At 43.9% G+C, this 24,235-nt stretch overlaps 1 protein-coding gene across 2 annotated transcripts in view; it reads right to left on the bottom strand.

Annotated features, from left to right (window-relative positions):
• Positions 1-1,156: 1,156 nt before the first annotated feature.
• tbata (thymus, brain and testes associated) overlaps positions 1,157-24,235 on the bottom strand; it is a 36,138-nt gene continuing 13,059 nt past the window's right edge. For both annotated transcript variants that reach the window (XM_078531038.1, XM_078531039.1), the window contains exons 4-10: positions 23,631-23,810; positions 19,749-19,837; positions 13,119-13,277; positions 11,584-11,665; positions 9,014-9,176; positions 7,002-7,048; positions 1,157-1,931 (exon numbers count right to left, since the gene is read on the bottom strand). In XM_078531038.1, the coding sequence (XP_078387164.1) occupies positions 1,819-1,931; positions 7,002-7,048; positions 9,014-9,176; positions 11,584-11,665; positions 13,119-13,277; positions 19,749-19,837; positions 23,631-23,810 (833 nt within the window). In that variant the 3' untranslated portion in view covers positions 1,157-1,818. The remainder of the gene's footprint in view (positions 1,932-7,001; positions 7,049-9,013; positions 9,177-11,583; positions 11,666-13,118; positions 13,278-19,748; positions 19,838-23,630; positions 23,811-24,235) is intronic.

Raw genomic sequence — 24,235 nt, forward strand, 5'->3', positions numbered from 1 at the left:
TTGGCATATTTGGAACTGGTAAGGAAGTTGCCTCTTCGTAGTTATTCCTGCCAAGCTTGAAAAAAAATGCCTTAAGTTCTCCCAGATAATTGAGATTGTGGATACTGAAAGTGTGGATAATGAAGGTGTTAACTGGATCCACACCAGTTGGTGAAGTTAAAACTAAGATACAGCTGCTTTCTTTGCTGGAGAGAGTTTATTGACTTAGTTCACAATCAGCACTACTCCAATCCCTCCAGTGTCCCAGCTATCCCCATTAATAGGTATACAAATACCCGTCACCTGTTTAACAATGTAGTTGCCATTAAATTTAAGAGTGTAATTAATAAGGCATTGACAAAGGTTCCATTGTGCTTTATTTTAAACAAAACTATCCTATTTATAACCTGAAACAGAAAGAATCTAGCTTGTTGTAATCATGAGAATGATCTTTGCTACTCGATTGTAACTTCTCTGTCAATGAGCTGATACTCTGTCTTCATTTGTAAACTACCAGCTGCTTCATTGCTCCATTTCTTGGACCTACTTTCAAATGTTTGTTCTCATCCATGAGCTTCCAATTTCGATAGCCACTCCTAGCATTGAGCATTCTGAAGTCAGCATTGCCGGGAGTTGGATGCAGAGTGAATTTCTCTCTGTCCTTACAATGCGCCTTATCTCAACTTCAGAAGAACACCAATGGGAATATTTTCCATTTCTGGCTTTGTTGAGGAAAGTTGTGCCAGTTTGGGGTAGCTTTGAACAATGCACCTGCACCCTCTGGGAACTAAGAAAACCTACTTAACCTTTAACAAAAAAAAAGCTGGAAAAACTCAGCAGGTCTGACAGCATCTGCAGAGAGGGACACAGTTAACGTTTCGAGTCCGAATGACACCTCCCTGTCGCTTGCCATTTCAACACTCCACCCTGCTCTCATGCCCACATGTCCATCCTTGGCTTGCTGCAATGTTCCAGTGAAGCTCAACGCAAACTGGAGGAACAGCACCTCATCTTCCGACTAGGCACTTTACAGCCTTCCGGACTGAATATTGAGTTCAACAACTTCAGATCATGAACTCTCTACTCCATCAACACCCCCTTTCCAATCCCCCTTTTTCCAATAATTTATATTTTTAAAATATATTTTTCTTTTCCCACCTATTTTTAAATTTATTTTGATCTATCATTTTATCTCCACCTTTCAGCCCATTTCGATCCCTTCCCCCCACCCCACCCTCACTAGGGCCATCTGCCACTTGTTTGTCCTGCTTTCTACCCTTAATGTCAACAGTAGCACATTCCTTAGATAATATCACCACCGTCAACACCCCTTTGTCCTTTTGTCTGTGACATCTTTGGCAATCTCTTCTTTGCCTCCACCTATCACTGGCCCTCTATCCAGCTCTACCTGTCCCACGCCCCTCAACCAGCTTATATTTCATCACATTTCTATATTTCTTTAGTTCTGATGAAGAGTCGTACAGACTCGAAACGTTAACTGTGTTCCTCTCCGCAGATGCTGTCAGACCTGCTGAGTTTTTCCAACTGAAAATATACTCTGCATAACTGTCGTTTGATGTACACTATCAGATATTAGAAAAGGAAATACATTTGACCAGAAGTATATTACTTATTGTTTCAAAGTTGATAATCTGAGAGTCTTCTACAAAAAAGAAACAGCTGCTAAATTTAACCTAAGGATTTGGACCTACCACTTGAAAAATGTTAGTACTATAATCAAATGCTATCAGATCCTATTACATTTTTTTTTTAAACGTTTTCCTATCTAGACTCCAATCACAAAGACAAACTGGTAAGTTTTATTCATCCTGGGCTGTTTTATTTGCACTCTGTGTCCCTGTTCGGTTCTGTGACTTCCTCTTTTCCATTACTTTGCGATTCAGGAGACTTATTCTGATAAATCTGAAGAACTTCAGCATTCCCTATGCGATCTAAGTTGAAGGGAGACAGGATTCAGAAATAAGAACGATCTGATGAAATTTAGTTAAGAGAGAAAAAACACATACCCTCACCTAGATACACATTTAACCATAACATGTCAACTGTTTTTAGTGTTTGTAATATTTTAGCCAACCTACCTCCCATGTTTAGCAACATTTTCTCTCTATTCCGATATCATTGTAAATTATCACTGAACCAATTTGACTAATAATTAGGGGCAAATGCAATTAAGTTCAATGCAATAACATATTCTGACTTTGTAAGAAAAGAGGAGGAAGAAATGAAAGTCACAGTTGCACAGGTCACATCTTCCAATTCTCCTTAGATACCAGGGGTAGTGTCAGAACACTGAAGGATTGCAAATATTACACCCTTTGTTCACAAAAGAGTGAAATATAAACTTGGCAACTACAAGCCAGTCTGTTTAACACTGGCGTTGGGGAAGTTTTGGAAACAATAATCCAGGAGAAAATTAACAGCCACTTGGACTAGTATGGACAGATAAAGGAGAGCCAGCCCTGGATTCGATAGTGACAAATCATGTTTCACTAACTTTAAATGAGTTTTTTGATGAGGTCACAGAGAAAGCGGCTGAGGGCAGTGTGCTTGATGTTGTGTATATGGACTTTCAAAAGGGAATTGATAAAGTACCACATGTTAGACTTGTTAGAAAAAAATGAATCCCATGAGGGAAAAGCAGCAGTGATAAAAGGAGGACTACTCCACCTCTTTTTCCATCGTGCCTATTTTCTCTAAAAGTCGAGCATCCTGGAATTTTTAGTTCCCAACCTTGGCCATCCTGTAATGACTGCTTGATCCAACCTATTTATCTCTGTTAGTGCCACTGATTTGTCTATCTTGATACAGATGCTTTGTGCATTCAATGTTAACTTTTTGCTAATTATCCCTGATTTAGCCTAAGTCACTACTAGTCGTTTGGGAGGACAGAACTTGAGTATTGCTGAAAAAGAGACATGTCGAAGCTTTTCGTCTTGCACTCATCAGGACACTCGCAAGAATACCAATATAAGGAGAAAACAACAATTTATACTGTATGAGAAGAGAGTGCTGATTGGTTGGCAAGTGGACTCTGATTGGTAGAGGCATTGCCACTAGCGCCATATTATTTTTGTTAAATTCTCTGTTCTATCCTGATGCAAACTGTTTGCTTTTACCCAAATCTCTACTCTGCTCTGCTCTACAGCCTTGACTTTTCCCTCCAGACGTATAAATTTACCCTCACTTGAACTCACCCCCTGTCCCCTCACTCTTACTAGTTTAAAGACCTTATGTATGTTTTCTTACGCACTGGGTTAGAAAGGAGTCCTGTACACATTGCAGGAACTCCATTTCCTTGTCCCTTTTACCTACCTCTTCTGGCCAATTAACTTCAGGATAGTTGAAATCCCCCATGGTTATTATTCCATGTCTTTTACCTGGAAGTACAGGTTTCCCACAAGTACCTGCAGAATTTAACTTTTGATTTTTTGATTTTCAGTATAGCTTCCCCCCCTCACAGGCAGCCTGATTAGCGGTGAGAAATTAGACGATGAACAGTTACCAGACGAGGATCGGCAAGCATGGAGGGTGGGGGTGAGGTGGTGGGGGATGGGGGGGGGGGGGTGGGTGGGGGTGGGGGGGGAGTCAAAGCTTACAGCGGATGGGTTGTTGGAGATTACATTGGGTGGGGAGGTGGGGTCAGAGTTCAAGGTGGCGGAGTCGGAGGTCATGGAGGTTGGCGCAAAAATTGGGGTCAAGGATCAGAGGTAAGTTTGTTGGGTTTGGAGGAAGCACACCTGCTCCTCCTGGCCCACAAGCAGTGCTATAAAGGCACTTGTGAATCCAGCCCTTCTCACCTTCTACCTGCTGCGATTCCTGAACCCTGGTAAAGCTGGCTTCCGTGGGTTAAAAATTAAAACCCAGTTAAAACACAAGCACAAAGCCTCCCTAGAAGATTTGAATTTTCGACCTGCCTCCACAGAGCAGGTTAGTCACAAGGTTCCTGAATTGCCTCTGGTAAAGGCAGAAGTGGACGTGTTGGAGCCTGTTTGGGATCGGGTTTTAGACTTTGTAACATCCACCATCCCCAATCCACCCAACCTTGGAGGGGTGAAAATCCCCACTTATCTGCTTACAATCTGTTTCAACATGGCAAACCAAACAGTAAGCTTTCATCATGTTCTGAAATTATAAAGACTAATAATTTTCCTCCATCTCTCCCTTCCTCTCCCCATCCTCTTGCAGTATCTCCCACTCTCTCTATCTCATCCCACAGCTGCTATGAAATGAAGGCTGCCTATTTTACTGTGGCAGACCACGTCCTCTCTGTTACTCAGCACCTCTCTCACGGTGACTGAATGCAGGGGTCAATGCAGAGAATTCAGCCAAACAATAGCTTCTTGCTCCTTTAGAGTTCCTGATTGGCTTCCAACACTATCAGAGCTCGGTCTGCATAGTAGACCAGAATTATAATCAAGTTTTACAAAGACCCACCGGGACCAAGTAGAAACCATAGAAAAAATTACAGCACAGAGGAAAAAAAAGGGGCCACTCAGCCCATCGTGTCAGTACCGGCCAAAGAAAGAGAAAAAAAATAAACTAGCTGATCATTTTAATTCCACTTTCCAGCACCTGGTCCATCGCCTTGCAGGTTACAGCTTCAGATGCGGATCCAAGTACCTTTTATATGAGCTGAGTGTCTCAGCCTCAACCGCCAATTCAGGCAGTGCATTCTAGATGCCCACCACCCTCTGGGTGAAAAAGATTTTCCACATGTCCCCTCTAATCCTTCTACCAATCACCTGACATCGATGCCTCCCTGGTAATTGACCCCTCAGCTAGGGGAAACAAGTCTTTCCTGTCTACCCTATCTAGGCCCCTCCTAATTTTGTACACCTCAATTAGAACACACTTTAGCCTCCTCCGTTCCAAGGAAAACAACCCTATCCAATCTCTCCCCACAGCTGCAATTTTCAAGCCCTGGCAACACTCTTGTAAATCCCCTCCGCACTCTCTCCAGAGCAACCATGTCCTTTCTGTAATGTGGCGATCAGAACTGAACACAAAATTCCAGCTCGTGGCCTAACCAATGTTTTATACAGTACCAGCGTTACATCCCTGCTTGTGTGTTCAATACCTTTGCAATAAAGGAAAGCATTCCATATGCTTTCTTTACCACCTTGTCCACCTGCCCTGCTACCTTCAGGGATGTAGATATGCACTCCAACGTCTTTCACTTCCTCTACCCCTCCCAATATCCTCCCATTTATTGAGTATTCCCCAGCTTGGTTTGCCCTCCCCAAGTGCATCACCTCACACTTCTCCAGATTGAATTCCATTTGCCAAGTACAAAGAGAGTATAATGCTCAACCTTTTCAAATGTATTAAACTTCCACACAACGCAGGGCACGTGATGGTCTGTATAGTTATTCACTTACAGCCTATGGAGTTAGGCCACATGGGCATAAGATCAAGAGATTCAACATTCAAATAAGATGGAATTCTCTGTAATAACAAAATATTTCATGGTTAAGAGCCTTCAGCTGCCTTATGCCCAGCCTTTGGAATTCAATTTTAAACATCTCCGTCTTTCCTCCATTCACACCTTAAAACCCCTCCTCAAAATACACCTCATTGACCAAGTTCTCAGTCAACTCTCCAAGCTCCATGACAAAGGTTCAGCATCCAACTCTTTTCACCTCTGTCTGTGAAGCTCCATAGGGAGTTTCTCTACATGAAAAGCACTTTTTAAACAGACAAATTGTTGTCATTTGTTAGTGAAAATTGCACATTCAACTTCAATCAATGGTTCACTAATTCAGAATCACAGTGCAGAAGAGGCCCTTCGGCCCATCGAGTCTGCACCGACACGTGAGAAACACCTGACCTACCTACCTGATCCCATTTACCAGCACTTGGCCCATAGCCTTGAATGTTATGACGTGCCAAGTACTCATCCAGGTACTTTTTAAAGGATGTGAGGCAACCCGCCTCCACCACCCTCCCAGGCAGTGCATTCCAGACCGTCACCACCCTCTGGGTAAAAAAGTTTTTCCTCACTCCCCCCTAAACCTCCTGCCCCTCACCTTGAACTTATGCCCCCTTGTGACTAACCCTTCAACTAAGGGGAACAGCTGCTCCCTATCCACCCTGTCCTTGCCCCTCATAATCTTGTACACCTCGATCAAGTCGCCCCTCAGTCTTCTCTGCTCTAACGAAAACAACCCAAGTCTATCCAACCTCTCTTCATAACTTAAATGTTTCATCCCAGGCAACATCCTGGTGAATCTCCTCTGCACCCCCTCCAGTGCAATCACATCCTTCCTATAATGTGGTGACCAGAACTGCACACAGTACTCCAGCTGTGGCCTCACCAAGGTTCTATACAACTCCAACATGACCTCCCTACTTTTGTACAATTCTTATGTGTGCTACCTGGCCCTTAACATGTTCTGGTTTCTCCCCCTGTCTTTTTTTGACTGGCATAGCGTGTGTGCTCATATGTGTCAGCTTGATGGCACATGGTGACAATACATGTGTCACTTGGGACAGACATTTCTCCTCAGAGCTTCAATGAAGTGATGTGCATGACTCAGTATTCAGGTTCGTCAGTCAGAGGCCAGATTAGATGCCTACTTTAAATGGGAGCCTTGCCATCTCTTTTGGCAATATTAATAGAAGGGTGCTAAAAACATTTGCAATATTCCTCTACTCAGTGTAAATTCATTTTAAATGCGTTAAAGCCTCTGCTGGCATACGGACAGAGGAAAGTTATAAGACCCCATTCATTGACTATTTACATGCTGATATCACCACCGTGAATGTCTAGCTTGTAGGAACACACACCCATGTACATGGTCCTCGTGTATTTTCCTTCTGGACATATTTCCTGGAAAATGGTACTTCATTCACTTTCTACGAAATAAAGTCTGTCCTTGAGCAGACTCTGTACCTGTGCTCCTGGGTTCTAGCTCGATCTCAACATTTTAATTGTATCATGAGTGTTGAACGCTTGATTTGATCATCTTTTTGCCAAGTTAAATTGGACAAAACTCTCTCACCTGGTTGCTCCTCTTCAATTATTTCAGGTTTCTTTTTGAGATAATATCTAAATAAACATAAAATATATATATATATATATACACATAAAAATGTAGTTTTAAGGCATAAAATAGAAGATGTTACAAACGGTGACAAAGAGTAGGTTTTGGCAATGACAGTTTTCATTGTAGGCAAACTAAGTAGCTCTTCAGACACTTTATTACAAATCTACATAGCCCCAGATTGATGGCAAACTTGACTATGTTTGGGGGAGAGGGGGAAGACGGAGTCAGAAGTTTGGTGCAGTTCCCGGCAGACTTGCCCCGAGCACACTTCCCGGTTTCCACCTTGCAATTTCCTACTCCCCACCAGCGAGAAGGGTTTTCAGCAGCATGAATGCCTGGACAAACACCTCCTCATGTAGAAAGGACTCTCAGGAGTTTGCAAAAAGGGGAAGATGTGGAGACCAAAGGAGGTAACAAGATTTGTGGGGGGGTGGGGGGAAGATGCCCAAGGTGACAGGCTTTCGGAAGCTGTTGAAAGTAGGGAGGGGAGTAGTATGTGGTTTGGGTTTCAGAGGGCAGGGTTGAAGGGTTTGTGATGATGGAATGGGTTGTGGACAAAGGACAGGCAACAATCCACAGTCAGACTATGGCAGCTTGGAAGTGCAAATGTAAAAAGTCATCTAAACACAATGGGACAAAGTCCCGAGAGTCGATTGAAAATGAATGGATTTGAAATATTATTATAATATAGAATTACATAACATTTTACAGCACAGAAGCAGAAAATTTGGACCAACAAGTCTACTATACCACTCACAAACCTCCTCCTATCTTACTTCATCTCACCCTATTACCATATCCTACATTCATGGTTGACTTGGTTGAAGTATATAGGGTCCTGAATGGTCTTGACAGGGTGGACATGGAAGGGATGTTTCCTCTTGTGGGCGAGTCCAGAACTAGGGGGCACTGTTCTAAAATTAGTGTTCACCCTTTTGGGACAAAGATGAGAATTTTTTTCTCTCAGAGGGTTAGTGCGACTTTGGAACTCTCTGCCTCCGAGGGTGGTGGAGGTGGGGTCATTGAATATTTTTAAGGCAGAGGTAGATAGATTCTTGTTAGGCAAGGGAATCAATGGTTATCCGGGGTAAATGGGAATGTGGAAATCGAAACACGTGATCTCATTGAATGGCGGAGCAGGCTCGAGGGGCCAAATGGCCCCCTCTGCTCCTATTTTGTATGTTCGTACGTGTATACTTATCTAGTTTCGCACCGACTGTGTTGTAACAAGTTTAACATTCTCCCTGAGTAAAGAAATCCACTCGAATACCAGCAATCAGATTAGCATCTCATTATTAACCTGACACTGCTAAATCCCTAAAACGCAAGTCGGCATATTAAAAGCCTCAAATGTGAAAGAGAAGGGTAAAAGGAAATAAATGCACGCAAGTCACATCAAGCCAGATTATTCCCTGTGACAGGATTTGCTCAGGGCTGATTCTGACTGCATCTTCCAAGCCCGTGACACCTTCCGCCTCGAAGAACAAGGGCAGTGGGTGGAGGGAAACACAACCAGCTGCATGTTCTCCTCCACACCATCCTGGCTGGAAGCTATACTGCTGGCCAGAATTTTCCAGTCCCTCACGCCGACGGGATCTTCCGGTTCCGCCGATGCGTAACGGAGATTTCAATGGCTGGCCGTCCCCGGGGAAGGGGGGTGGGGGGTGTCAGGGGGCTGCTGGAAAATTCCAGCCAGTTGTTTATTCAGTCACTGGGCCAAAATGCTGGAACTCCCTCCCTTAGCAACACGGCCGGCGTGTCTACACCACACGAGTGGCAGCAGTTACAGAAGGCAGCTCACCACCACTTTCTCACGGGCAATTAGCAATGGGCAATAAATACTGGCCATGCCAGCGATGCCCACATCCCATGAACACACAGGGCTTTAAAAGCTGAGCAGTTCTGGTTAAAGCAATTCCTACCTCCCAAACACAATGTACGCAATGGTGTAGCACTTTAATTCCTACCTAATACGTTTCCTCCTGTTAGAAGTTGACCTTTTTGAGCTCGAGGCTGAAGGACTGCAATCAGTTTGTTGTTTGAGTTGCTCCTCTCTGTAATCAGCATTTTGCTGGTAGCCAGGATAGCTTGCCAGAGCTGACTGAACCATTCCCAGTACAAAGTCTTTCTCTGCAAATAAATGGTGCCCACAAAAAAAATCGCTGATGTTAGGCCAAAGAGCTCGCAATGGCGAAAATAAATGTTCTTTCGAAAGAAACTGGAGCCCCAAAATTCGTGGGGCTGGAAGGGTGCAAAGACTGGTGTAGGGCAGCAGGAGAGGAGAGGACCTTCCACTCTTCTGTTCCCATCAGCAGCTCTTTAAATCTGAGTGGACACCAGATCTTCCATTCGCCCCTCCCCATGCCAAGGGGGGATGTGCCTGTATAGCCAGCTCCTGTGAAATAGCAGCCAAGAGGCCCCACAGAACCTTATGCTGGCCAAGAGCGGACAAGGGTTCCTGAACCTAATGGGGCTAATGCTGCCTCCAAGTCTTAAATACATTAAAATGATCAATCCCAGATTATTTTTACCTTGCAACTTTCCTGACTGTGGGTGTACCTACACCCACATGGACTGCAGCGGTTCAAGGTGGCAGCTCACCACCACCTTCTCAAGGGCAATTAGGGGTGGGCAATAAATGCTGGCCAAGCCAGCGATGCCCACATCCCATGACTGAAAAATAACTCCACTGGGACCAGCTGTTGTAACATGATTTACATCACTGTGAGGTATATATCTAGCAAATTAAACAGTCAAGATTTTGCAAACTCTGGAGTGAAATTGGACTCAGTTAATCTAGTAACGCCAGAAAATGACCAAGAAAAGCTCCAGGATTGTAAGAACCCAACTGCTCCCCTAATGCCCTTCAGGGAAAGGAACGCACTGTCCCCACCAGGTCTGGCCTATATGTGACTCCAATGTGTTATATTCCAGAAAGGTGGTTGGTGAAGGATGATACTGGAATTAATCTTTGCTCAGTCTTAGATTTATTCACAGAGTCAACCATTATAATCATATACCGCCTAATCCAGCCACACTAAAGTGTCAGTAAATGTCCCTTTATATGTGCTGAAGTAAAAAGCAAATCAATGCCCTTCACCTCCATATAATTAAACACAATTGACGTACAATTAACAGTAACATAGTACACCATTGACTCTTAATGCCCTGTGGCAACTAGGGAAGGGCAATAAATTACTGCTTTGCCAATGTGTCCAAGCTCCCAAGAACAGGTTTTAAAGAGGCAGTGTGTCAAACTGTCAATAAAATAACTTCAACACTATAACATACTCCATTTGCATTTCTTTAATGTACCCATCTAAGCAAATTGTAGAAATATTGAAGGAAATAAGTTACATAGTGAAAATAATCCTATAAGGTCTGATTGAAACAAAGGGGCCAGCAATGAGAGGCGACCTTATTGAAACGTATATCGGGGAGAAGTTTCCGGTCAGCGAGCGGGGGCGGGGCCTGCTCGCCGGTGTGTAAAGTGACACACGGTGACGTTGGGCGGGCGTCCTGAAGTCACTGCATGTCATTTCGGTTTTCAGGTCGGTGGAGGCGCAGCCGAGTTGGCTGCCGAACTGTCAAAGGCCTATTAAGGCCTGTTAAAAACTAATTAAACCCATAAACTGAGCTGCCCGTCCAGCCTTAAGGTTGGCAGGGGGGCAGGTGAAGACCCCAGGCGGCCTTTGCATTTCTCACCAACGGGTGGGATGAAGTTTCATGAAGTGTTTAAAAATTCAATAAAAACTTTCAAAAAAATTCATTGATATGTTCCAGCTCGTGTGACACTGTCACATGAGGGGACGTGTTTTAAAAGTTTTTAATTTATTTATTTTGATGTTTAAAACTTAAACAAGTCTCTCTGAGGCACCTCCGTGCCTCAGGGAGATTTCTGTGTTCTTTCGCGCGCATGCACTCCCGACTCAGCTAATCCCGCACCCCCCCGCCCGCACAGGGAGCGCTCAGCACTTCCGGGCGAGCGTCCTGCTGGGCGGGCCTTAATTGGCCCGCCCGCATAAAATGGTGGCGCGCACCCGATCGGGGGGTGCTGATCGGGTTCGTGTTCGAGCCCACACGCCCCCCACACAAATCCCCCCGACAGGGGGAAAATTCAGCCCATAAGATTCTTAGGGGGCTTGACAGAGTAGATGCTGAGAGGTTGTTTCCCCTTGTCGGAGAGTCTAGGACCAGAGGGCATAAACTCAGAATGAGGGGTCGCCCATTTAAGACAGAGATGAGGAGGAATTTCTTCTCTCAGACGGTAGTGAATCTGTGGAGTTCTTTAGTACAGAGGGCTGTAGAGGTTGGGTCATTAAGTATATTCAAGGCTGAGATAGACAAGTTTTTAATCAGTAAGGGTTCTGGGTAAAAAGCAGGAAAGTGGAGTTGAGGATTATCAGTTCAGCCATGATCTCATTGAATGGCGGAGCAGACTCGATGGGCCAAATGGCCTACTTATGCTCCTACGTCTTATGGACAGATGAGGTCAGACCACAATCAATGATCCTACAAAATAGCGGATTTTGCTCACCTCTTTGACCTGCACAAAGCAGCCATTGCTGAATGGCAGAGAATGAGTCAGTCTGTAGAAGTTGGCAGAGCAGTTCCAGCACCTGAGAAGAAAAACAAATATAGCAGGTCAGGATGACGCTAATATCACCGCAACAGATAGGATGATATCGGGAATCAGCCTTGATCTGTCTGTCCCCATGTTGGCACACACAGCAGCGGGAGAAACTCAACCCACAATTTCATATATTGTACCTTAAAAACAGGATGCCAGCAATTATAAAGTAAAGGGGGGGTTGATAGAACCTGGTTGCCACTTTGATGCCTAAGGACCAGCTGATGTGATATTTGCACACACGCACATAAACACACACACATGGATGCATGCGCACATGGATACTCAGGCACACACACAAAAAGACACGCGCATGTACATGTACACATGCACACACGGATACACAGGCATACAGAAAGACATGCGCACATACAAGTACACATGCACACACATGGACTCATGCAAACAATGATACACAAGTACACACAGAAGAATATGTGGACATACTTACACGCACACACACACGTGGACGTATGCACACACGGATGCATGTGTGCATACACATGGACATTGATGTCAGCCTGTCTCCTGTGAAATTGCAAGTGGTGAGTCAAGATGTCACCCTTAGGTGAAGTGGGGTTGGGGAGTGGAAATGACTGGACCAGAGTAGGCACCTATAAGATTTTGAATGAACTATTTGTTGACAGTAAAGGCTAAGGAGGTGGCAGGCACAATGTGGAGTTGCCCACAGTGTCACCGCTGGCAGCAGACTGTAATTACAGTGTGACAAGTTTACGTAGGCAATTACCATTACAAACATATAAATGGTAATTTATAATTGGAAACGTCGGCACAAAAGGTATACAAAAAAACAATAAATAAGCTTTTGCAGACAATAAATGCTCGCAGACATAAGATTTTAAAAAATAAATTATCAACGTCCATAAACAATCGCAGGCCTGAAACATGCAGCCGGATTTTTGTGGCCCAAATCGGGCCGAAGAGAAGCGGGCGGCTGGGTAAAAGCTGGTGCACCTGGACAACCCGCCTCCATTCCCAACATCATACATTTTCACGAGTGCCAGGGAGGGGGAAGGGGGAATAGCAGGGGCCTATGAACTCGCCCGTGCTCCTAAAAAAGGCCAATTAAGCCCATTGAGGGCTTGTAAAAAACCCATCTCTCGAGGAGCTTCTGGATTTTCCCGGAGGTGGACCAGCCTTTTGGAGCTGCCTGCCCTAGATGTGACGAGGGCAGCTGTAGACCATGTCATAAGAGGCCAGGGAAGTTTCTGAAAGTAGGCGAAATGGCGTGTCACAGCTCGGGGGAGGGGTCAGCAGACCTGCCGGGCATTTCCAGCATTTTCTGTTTTTATTTCAGGCTCCCTGCACCTGCAGTATTTTGCTTCCTTCGTGATATTTCTTTTGTTCAAAGTCGCAATGGCTGAAACAAATCAAAGCTAATGCTCAGACCTTGTTCCCATAAAAAGGAATGTATTCCTCACCAGTAACTCCTGGTCCTGGAAAAGCCCATGGTGCTTATTCCTCTCCCGGGCATCACTCCTGGAGAATCGGCGAGAAGCCTGACGGCTCACAGCAGGAGTGGAGTTTGGGATGATGCGCCCAGTCTGTGCAGAATACTGAGTCGTTCTCCTTACTTCTGTCTGTCGAAATATAATGAAACAATGGACTGTTTGTTCTTTCATGGAGTGACACCAATGCTGTACTCTTCAAAACTTAATGGCACTTGATGCAACAGCACAACTGAAAAGTGTAATATTCCACCTCATTGCTATATTTCTTAGTCCTGATGAAGGGTCGAAACGTTAACTGTATCCCTCTCCGCAGATGCTGTCAGACCTGCTGAGTTTTTCCAGGTATTTTTGTTTTTGTTTTGAAAAGTGTAATGCTACCTTTAACCTGCACCCTGTTGGTTAAGGGAACAAATTGGCCTCTCTCTGTCCCCATTTGCCTGATCTCCACAAGCTGTTCATCCTCTGCGAGTGACCAATGATCATCTCTTGGGATTTCTGGAAAGGTTAGCGCCCAGGATTAACCTGTTCACCTTTATTCCCATCCTAATGCACCACTGGGCAATTTGGGCTGAATTTTTATGTCACCTCTGGGGGGGGCGGGATGGCAGACGGGAGAGGGGAAGGGGTGTAGTATTGGGCGCCATGGCAGTGGCACTGTGCCCATCACCTACACCTCCGTCCTGCCGCTGTGTTTGTTTCACCCATTTAGGGGAGGCATCAGGCAGCCTGCTCACCAATTGAGGCCCTTAAGTGACCAGTTAATGGCCCCCTCATGCTACTGCTTGGACTTTCCTAGAGCAGGGGGAGGCCGGTGTCAAGTGTTCTGGCTGCCCAGGAAATCAGGCAGCAGCATTTGCACATGCAGTTATACATAGAAGTTGCTGTTCGATTTGTCCTGCTCTTTGAGATGCTTTACTACACTGGCACCTTGTCAAGAGACCAAAACACATGAATGTGAATGTGAAGTTGCAGTATTTACCCACTAGATATACAGTAAACACACTAGAGGGCTTGTTCATTCATGGGTAGGTGAATTTTTAATATGTTTACTCTTAATTACTGCCAAACAAGCTCTGGTATTAAAAAATTACTTTTACAAATGTGGTGTCTCATTCCTTCAGGTTTTAGTTATTGTTGGAGATTTTAGAAAACTAAAACAAAAATTTCTTAACTTTTTCTCTGTTATTTCTTTTTAAATCACATTTTCTTTCTCTTTCTTTTGTTTTTTGTACGTGATTTTACCTCTATCTAATTCTATGTAAATATTCTAACTTACACTTCCTGGTTTAGGCTCTTTGTGCCTCAGTAAATATTCTTCAATCTGATCGCACGAGGCGACATGCCATTATTTGCCCTGTTCACACAGGTCCCAGATCTCCTGCAGAAGAAGCCACACTGTTGAATTGTCTGATGACAGCAAAATGCACTGTAAAAGGCCACAGTAGTTCTGTGGCTGTCGTAAGTGTTACTCATTCATCACTGAACACATAATCCAAGCAATTATGTTTTATTGCTCTTATTTGGACATGTGGTTGAATTACCATGTGCATATAGGTAAATAATGCAATTGTTCACTTTATATCAAACATACTGGGGCAAATCTTCCTTTTGGGTCGGAAAGTCCCGGACCAGCTCAAAACCTGCACACCCGACCCATGTTTTTTCACACTGGGTTCAGGTTCACAGTGCAGTTTGCTAGCTGAGTTGGCATGCATGAGGAGTGTGGGCGCAGAGGCAGGCCAGTTAGAAAGTCCGCCTCAGTTCTCCAACACAGTATTCGAGTTTCCAACCGTGTTTAAAAGCCCTCTAAACCTCACCTCTTACCACTGTGCCCGCCCATGTCCCCTCAGATCAGCCATGTCATCCCATGCCACCTCTATGCCCCCATGTATCCACCATGTCTCCTCAGATCACTCATCCACCCCAATACCACCTCTATGTCCCCAAGTATCCTCCATAGCCATGCGCCCAGTATGCACTATGTACAGGTCCTCAGATTCCATATAGTATCAATGGAAAATATTTTACATTCCTTCAGAAAAAATAAACCTCTCACCATCTAATAAAAGCCTCCATATCATTGTTATTGAGAAAAAGAATTATTTTGCTGTATGAAAAAACCTTGTAATATTTGTAATCCTATTAGCTTGCGTCAACAAACATCAAAGGAACAATCTATTATTACAACTTCTTGAAACAATCATCCATTCTCAGATGAATGGACACTGACTGTGCTGAAACCCATTAGAACTTGAAACTCAGCTGAGCATTGATAATGGTCACAGCTGTACAAATAATAGACTACTCTCTGGGAAGCAAAGAACAGCAGGTGCTCATTTCAATTTCAAAGCAGAGTGCCTGTCAATTATGTAAGGGAGCAGGTGGTTAGATTTTTTTCAAGTGTTAAAACCAGTTTTTTAAAAAGTCAGCAACAGCCATTTAAATCACAGTAGAAAAGATGACAGCACAAGAGTCAGCATAGGACATTTTGTAACATTTTTCACTACATCATGGCATTTCATTCATTGGAAAAGTACTCTAATGCATGTGAAGAAATATGCAAGTCTGGTCAATGTAAGGGTCAACTTACCTTTGAAAGGAAAGGTCCCTATGATGAATCACTGCATTAAAAATAAATTTACATTATGCTCCAGCACCTAATAGTGGCATTTGAAGGTGTAAAATGACTTTACATTTGCCATTCAGCATGTTCCTGACTTCTCAGCAGGCTTTCCATTTTCTTCACGGCCTCTTAAACCTGGTGTGCTTTTAATAGGCTTCCAAAACCCCACACCACCAGGCGAAAATTGTGTATGGGAGGAAATCCAATTGTCACACCCCCTTTAAAATGGGGGAACCAGACGTCAGTGGGGGCGAGAGTGGGTTCTGAACACTAGGTGTTCCTAACCTGCAAAAAGGCCAGTAGAAAATGGCATGGGGGTCAGGAATGCAGAGGAAAAATCGGATTTCCTCCAAAAAAAAAAGTGAAGTGTGGCCACTCGCACATCAAAATGTGCCTCCACATCCAGAAGATGATTGGCCTGAATTTTGCTTTCCACGGCAAAAAATGACTCACCATTCACCTTGCTGCCCACAGACTTGTCACTAGAAATTTTCACTCATTTTTTTTTTAGTGCAATGCTTTCTAGAGCGGATCCGGGACTTGGATAAACAGCAAAAACTGAGCTGTGAGGCTCTTCAACCAATCAGATTGAAGATCCTCTCTGAGACACACAAGAGTTCAAACCAGGAAGGGAATATAAATCAGGTATAACTGATGTAAAGAAAATGAAATAAATATTGGGAAAAACTGATGGGAATGAGAGAGATATTTTACTTAATATTTATTTTTAAAATCTCTAACATTTATTTTTTTCTAGGGAATGGGACCCCACGCTTGGAAAATGAATTTTTTTTACGGCCCGAGAGGTTGTTCAGCAATAATCCATACTTAGGAACAGGAGTAGGCCATTCAGCCCATCGAGCCTGCTCTGCCGTTCAATATCAATATGGCTGATCATCCACTTCAACGCCTTTTTCCCCCACACTATCCCAAATCCCTTTATGTGATTGGTATTCATAAATCTGTAAATATCTACTTTAAACATATTTAATGACTGAGCTTTCACAGCCCTCTGGGGTAGACAATTTCAAAGATCTGCAACCCTCTTGAGTAAAAAAAAAATTCTCCTCAGCTCGGTCCTAAGTGGCTTCCCCCTTTGTTTTGAAATTGTGTCCCCTGGTTTTGGACTCCCCAGCCAGCGGAAACATCTTACCTACATCTTCCCCCTGGCTGGGGAGTTAGGGTTCTTGTTACACTTCTTGTTTTCCCTTCCTGTGTTGTTAAAAGCTCACCTGTCCTGAATATATCGGCCCGAATCTTTTCAGCTGTTTTTTTAGTGCAGGAGTCATGGGTATGCACAGCAAGTTTGTGCTGTTGCTGTCATTTCAATGCCCAGAGTGGACTGCAACCACACACCCTATGGAGAAGCCGGGTATCTCTGACAGCAATGCCTGGATTTCTGCATTTTACTGTGCATTTGCATTCTCTAGATTTACTCCATTTTAACAGTGAGTCCTATTAGCCTCACTGTTGTTCCTATCACAGGCCAGGTGATTGTTAGAATTTGTAAGCACTCCATTTCCCATGATAAGGGATAAACAACTACATTTGTCACAGTCTTGAATAACTTGGCATAGAATAGATTATTGCCAACGTGCAAACTCCACCTCACAGGCAAACTGGTTGCTCAGGTTTTGTTCTAACCAGTTTAAAGAATTGCAACATCAGTGCAGCACCGAGTGTTGTTAAGGAGACCTCTCTTAAGCTCTCAAGTTCTTACATCATATCATCTAACATTCTTAAAATGCAATAAACACACTTAACAATCGTTAAATGGTTCTCTTAACGTTTTTCCATTTACACAGATTAATAATAACCCTGTAATATAACCCACCTCTATTGTCATACAGAATTTCTAGTTTCTGAAATTAATAATTATTTATACGTAGTTGTAACTAGAAACTTTCACTCTTCAATATCTTTTAACGGCCTTGTGCGCTTTGAGGGGTTAATTGAGCATGGCTTAATGTCTTTATAAGTTAATAAGACGACGTGTTAATCTTTCCCTACTTTATGATTCTCTGCTGAAATCCTATACTTTAATATCCAAACATTGGGCTACAACCCTGACAATCAGGCTGTTGACAGCAACGATCAGGGATTTGAACTGCAGGCACCCCACAGAATTGTTTAGTCAGCGATATGGTTGAAGAATGAAATTCCAGTTTACACAGTAGGTGCTGTAATGCATAATGCAATGAGTCAGGCAGGAGAGGATGACAAAAACTCCGGGGAAAGTGTAATTGTGGACATGAGATAAGGACCTTCAAATTTTTTAGAAGGTAGAAATGTCATCCTGGCTGCAGGAGATTAATAAACTCTTTTGAATGTTTGGTTTTATGGTTTTTGATAATCTAAAAGGGCCCTAATAACACAGCAGCTATAAAACACACATTTTTAATAGATGTATGTATTTGACTGTGCAGATTATATCATCCTTTGCTCATGCTGACATGATGATTGCAGTATGTTCATAGCAAATTTGAAGTGATCTTGGAAAGTTGATGTTCTTCCTGCGCATTTGAGCTTCAGTTAATAGAACTATTTCCATCTAATTGACCAACTTGAGAAACTGGGGCTGGAATTTAATGCTTTCGAGTTGAGTTTGGTGGCTGGGGTGGGGGTGGGGGGGCATTTAAATTGGACGGGAGGGTGGAGGAGAGGGGCCTTGCCACCTCCCTGCTTCTACCCCGATTAAATGCAGGAACGCTGGTGGATGGCCTTCCCATCCCAGTGCTAATTGAGGCCTTTAAGTAGGTGATTAATGCCCTGCACTAATAACTCATGTGGGAAGTCTGAAAAATCAAACTCTTGTCAGGTTTGCTTGTGGGTTTCCAGGATGGGGGATGGGGGGTGGTGGGAGGGGGCGGACCCTTGCTTAAAGGCACACAGTGCCTAAACAAAGTACTCAGCATCGGGAAGGGGGTGACCACTATGAGTCACTCCCTCCCCCCCCACCCCACCCTTGCTGAGAACCCCCCCCCCTCTCCCATGACCTCCCCACCCCATGACACCCCTCCTGCCATTATTCACCTGTGACCTGTGTTACCCGCCGATGACCGGACCACTTGGGTGGGTGCATTCCTGGCAGCAGCCACCACTGCCCAGCAATGCACAGCCACAAGGCCTCTCATTGGCCAGCATCTCTTGGGTGGCAGGGGTGGGGAGAGGGGGTGAATTCCTGCCCCCCTGAATCACCGCTGCCCAGTGAAGTGCCTGACTGCAGGAAAAACCAGTTCAAAATGTTCAAATCTCAGTTAAAATCGCTAATACTGGCACCAGTAATATTGAAGTCCCACTTTAAGGTAGACAAGACCAGTTCCAACTGGTCTTACTGGTACCCTTCACTTCCAAGTTTTACTAGTCTTTCCTTTGGCCTTTCCAAATAGAAGTGATGTAGGGCTCTTGCTGGCTCTCCAGCCTACATTCAATTCTACTCTGGGCGTCTTTCATTTCATTCACAAAGCAATGGGCTGTAGGTACCCAAGTCCAAACTCAAAGCTTTGAATCAGCGATGTAAACCGAGAACATCTCCAAAAGAATTTGCAACGTGCGTACAGATGACCGCTACATTGTGACTTGTTACGATAATGCAATTTCTATATATTTCTCAGTGGGGTATGGGCAAAGGCTGTTACCACCAGGGCCAAACGTAAAGTTGGAGAAGCGAAAGATGTGCAGCTTGAAGCCCCAAATCATTATCCCCTCCTCCTGCTGCTAAACGGCCATATTTTCTTGCAGATAGTCAATGGGGAATAAAGAATGATTCACCAACTGGCATGGCCCATGTGAGTGACTCACTAATTGTGAGGATGACAATGAGTTGCGTTGGAATCTTCATCTTGGCCACACCTAGGGTTCTTGAAATGCCGTTTTTTTTTACCTTTGTGCGTGTCAGGTTGACGCAATTCCCTACAAGAATACAGAAAATTGAAATGCAACAATCCTGCAATGTGACGGTAGGTATACTGACCCACCTTCTTTTCTTCAGGCTGTTCAGCTGTAAGGAGACAGGCCTTTGAGGTGAACTCCCGTAGCTCCTCACGCCAGGCATCAGACAATGGCTCTGAAATAAAAAGCCGTCCTTCTTAGCTTGGCAAATGGCACCAATAATAAAACTGAGTCTATTCAATGGGCATGGCATGCAGCATGTCAGAGTGTTCAGGTATTTCCAATAATCAAGGCCCATTCATAGAATATAGCACAAAGGAAGATGAACTGCAGGAATGTACTTATGTCATTGAGATACTTGCTTAAAAATCCTTTCCTCATCTAAAACTAAATGTCAGACATTAGGAAGGTAACTTTGACTTACTACAAAATAAATTGTTTTTGACACTTTTGGCTGGAAGTAGGGTTGCCAACTGCGATTTAATGTAATCCTGGAGGTTTCATCACATGACTTGCCCCCACAGTCCAGCCATTAGTCAGCCAACACATCCATCCTTGTGACGCACTGCCTTCCCTTTTTAAAATTTATGTGTGGGATGTGGGCATCGCTGGCTGGGCCAGCATTTATTGCCCCATCCCTAATTGCCCTTGAGAATGGAGTGGCTTGCTAGGCCATTTCAGAGGGCATTTAAGAGTCAACCACATGGCTGATTTCCTTTCCTAAAGGGCACTAGTGAACCAGATGGGTATTTACAACAATCAACAATGGTTTCATGGTCATCATCAAACTTCCAATTCCAGATTTTTTTTATTGAATTCAAATTTCACCATCTGTCATGGTAGGATTCGAACCCAGGTCCCCAGAGCATTACCCTGGGGTCTGGACTACTAGTCAATGACAACACCTCCTACACCAATTGGAAAGCAAAAAGACTCATTACCCAATTGGATGATGCTTGACTGTCAGCCAAACAGCCTTTCTTTCCCCTACCATTTTCAAAGTTTTTATATCTGGTAAAGAGAAATATTTAAAGAAAATTTTAAAAAAACAACTATTTTTTCTAATGTCCCTATGATTTTTCTCCAGGTTTGCACACGGCGGTGTCCTGGAGATTGATCTTCAATTCCTGGGGATTCCAGGCCAAATTGGCGACCCTCGCTGGTAGTGTTCCGGCATCAAGGTCACCATTAATGACCTTTAGAGAAACATCAATTTAATAGTTTTTCCTTTGGACACTCTGTCTAGCAGAATATCGCACACACACACACACACACACACGATAATAATTTATGAGGTATGTTACTAATTAAGGGCAAAGATTTGGTCTGACTATAGAGGGATGAGTAGACTAAATTTGTGACTATATATTAATTATTAGACTTTTTTGTTATCTCTGACAGGCTTTGCTATGTAAAAGGTAGCAACAGCTTTTCCACATGTTCCTCTGGCTTGGTTCAGCAATGGGATTCATGCCCGAGGTCCTAGATATAAGCCTTGCTCCAGGGACTAGAGCAAATAATCGAGGCTCACATTCAGCGCAGTACCGAGGGAGCTCCAGTTCTCTGGGTGAAATGGCAAACCAAGATGGACATTAAAGATCCCATGGCACTATTTGAAGGAGAGCAAGGAAGTTCTCTTGGTGTCCTGGCCAATATTTATCCCTGAACTAATATCACCTTAGGAAAAACAAACAGATTGGATAATTATTTATCTCCTTGTAGTTTGTGGGACTTGGTTGTGTGTAAATTGTCCAACAAGCTCACTTGCATTATGACAGCGATTACACTTCAAAAGCTTTTCATTGGCTCCAAAGCACTTTGGGATGCCCTAAGATTATGAAAGGTGCTATATGTCTCCTGCTCCTATGTTCTATGTTTCTATAGGATATGGAGAGAAAGCGAGAACAGGCTATTGAGTTGGATGATCAGCCATGATCATAATGAATGGTGGAGCAGGCTCGAAGGGCCGAATGGCCTACTCCTGCTCCTATTTTCTATGTTTCTATATAAATGCAGGTCATTCTCTCTATTTATTCAAGAAGGTCACAGAAGGACGATTTTAACAATACCTGCTACTTTGAGCACTAACTCCTGCCTGGTCTTTCAGACATAGGCCAGGTAGCTGTGGTTTGATGAAATTTCTCAGAGCGCTCTGTCAGAGAAGGGGCAGATGCATACACGCTCACAATGTGACTACATGCTCATCCCCCAGTTAAACCACAAAGGAATGCCCAAGTACACACCTACCTTGGAGTTAGAATTTCCCACCCACCACCCGCCTCCTCATTGCCACAACTAGGCTACTGGGGATCAGAAGGAAACGTATCCAACACAAGGCCACTTTTCTCAAACACATCCACAGGGCCTCTAGGGAAAGGGCATTTTGCTGTTATTTGGCACAACGTTGAAAACATTTTATATCAGAAACTCTACAACTCTTATACCCAATTACTATCAAACATAGAACATGTTTTCCTTAGAATTTTATCCGGATTCTATTTGATGGGGAGATTTATATTTTACAGGTAATATTAAATCATACTCTGGTAATAAGCACTTTCTAACAGGAGCTGTAATGAATCATATTTAATCATAATTACAAGGCAATTAGAAAACTTCTCATCCCATTTGATCTTAACAACCAGAATATCAATTCTAAGGTCTTCTCGTTATAGTATCTAGCTGCTTTCCTTTTTATTGAGTGGATTGTTGTAACCTTAAATCAATTGTCCTGGCAACCCATTAAAGTTGTTAAAGCCCCTCACAATCCTGAGAGGGTGTCATCTTGTTCTGCTACTCGACATCAGAGCATACATTTTAAAGGTTTATTATATCCATTCCGTCAAGTATCTTAAAAAGCCCCATGAGCGCACTCTCAGATACCTCTGGGGCAGGATCTTCCCCTCATCGGGCGGGTGCAGCAGGAGGGCAGGGAAGCGGGAACAGCCATGAAACTGACCACCGCCCGCGATCGGTTTCACGCTGGCTGGCCAATTAACGGCCAACCGGCAAGAAACTCGCGCTGCAGTGCTCAGCGCTGCCGGGGTGGGGGCGGGAGGAGGGCGAGTGCAGAAGTTCGCGCATGCGGGCAAGTGCACACAGTAAAAGCCCCCCCACCGAGGCACAGATTTGCCCCAGAGGCCTGAAGACTTAAGAAAAAAAAATCAGAAATTAAAAGCTTAGCAATGTTAAGAACACGTTCCCTCACATGACCCTGTCACCTGAGCAGGGACATGTTATAAATGAAATTATAAAATTATTTAATTTTTTATTTGCTGTTGGAAACTTCATTCCACCCCCTCCACCGACCTGTGGATGGCGTTTCCTAAAAAATGCAAGGCCGCTTGGCCTTTTCGCCAACCTAAGGTTGGACGAGCAGCGAAAAGTTTCATTTTAATGACCTTAATAAGCCTGTTAATTGTCGGCGGGCGCGCTACCGACTCCTGTGCGCGCCCGCCGACCGAAATATCGCACAAGAGCGCGATGACGTCAGGCCTGCCCTCCTGCCCAGCACAAATTTCTGCCTCTAGTAAAATTTACTAAGTTGCTCTTCATGAGTGAGACCACTCTTCGGCACAGGAGGGGGGACTGGGTGGCCTTCGTGTGTTGCAGCAGTCAGACTGTACGCAGTATCCCAGGTACAACCGGACCGCAGCATTGTACACCTTCAACATGACTTGTGGGAAGTGAACTCTGCCAATTTGCCCATGTAACTAAGCTTCCAGTTTGCTTGGCTAATTGTAAGTTATTTGGGCACGTACACAACAAATTGACGAGCACCTTTTCAACTCCTATCAGCTTCCTTGGTGGCAAGTTATAATACCGCAAGCGGAATATAAACCCCCCCACTACTTTTATTGCAAACTTGCGGTACCTGCCAAGCTCTCTTTGTAAAATCTTTGCTATCCCCTCGGGGTCTGTTGGAGGAAAATGCCATCATGTGGTCACACGGTGATGACAATACAAACCTATGGCAAACTTTGAGATATTTCCGTCTTCAAAGGGATGACACTGAAAAATACTGATCGGCAATCCAAGCCTCCCCAGGACTGTAGATGGAAGCTGGCTCTTTATCAATGGATGAGGAGAAAGTGGAGAGTTGATGTACCAGTCGTCATTTACAGCGCAAACAGGTATTCCATTCAGCCCTTTCAAAAGAGAAGAGATGGAAAGAGAGAATTCCAGATTTTATTTTATGTTTAGAGATCTGAATGACACTCCTTGGACAATAATATTTTCTACGTACGCAATGATATCAATATTTTCAACTTATAAATCAAATTAGTTGCAGCACAACATAAAGGCAAAGAACAGAACTAAGTTGGAGAAGCAGCTGACGAGGAAATAAAACACGTTTTTAGTTTAAAAGCAAAATACTGCGGGTGCTGGAAATCTGACACAAAAACAGAAAATGCTGGAAAAACTCAGCAGGTCTGACAGCATCTGTGGAGAGAGAAACGAGAGTTAACTGTTTTGGAGTTTGTATGACACTTCTTCAGAGCTAAAGAGAAATAAAAATGTGATGAAATTTACATTGCTTAAGTGGGGCAGAGCAGGTGAAACTGGATTGGCG

The sequence above is a fragment of the Cetorhinus maximus genome, chromosome 27 (genome assembly GCF_964194155.1).
Source record: "Cetorhinus maximus chromosome 27, sCetMax3.hap1.1, whole genome shotgun sequence".
Classification (NCBI taxonomy): Eukaryota; Metazoa; Chordata; class Chondrichthyes; order Lamniformes; family Cetorhinidae; genus Cetorhinus; species Cetorhinus maximus.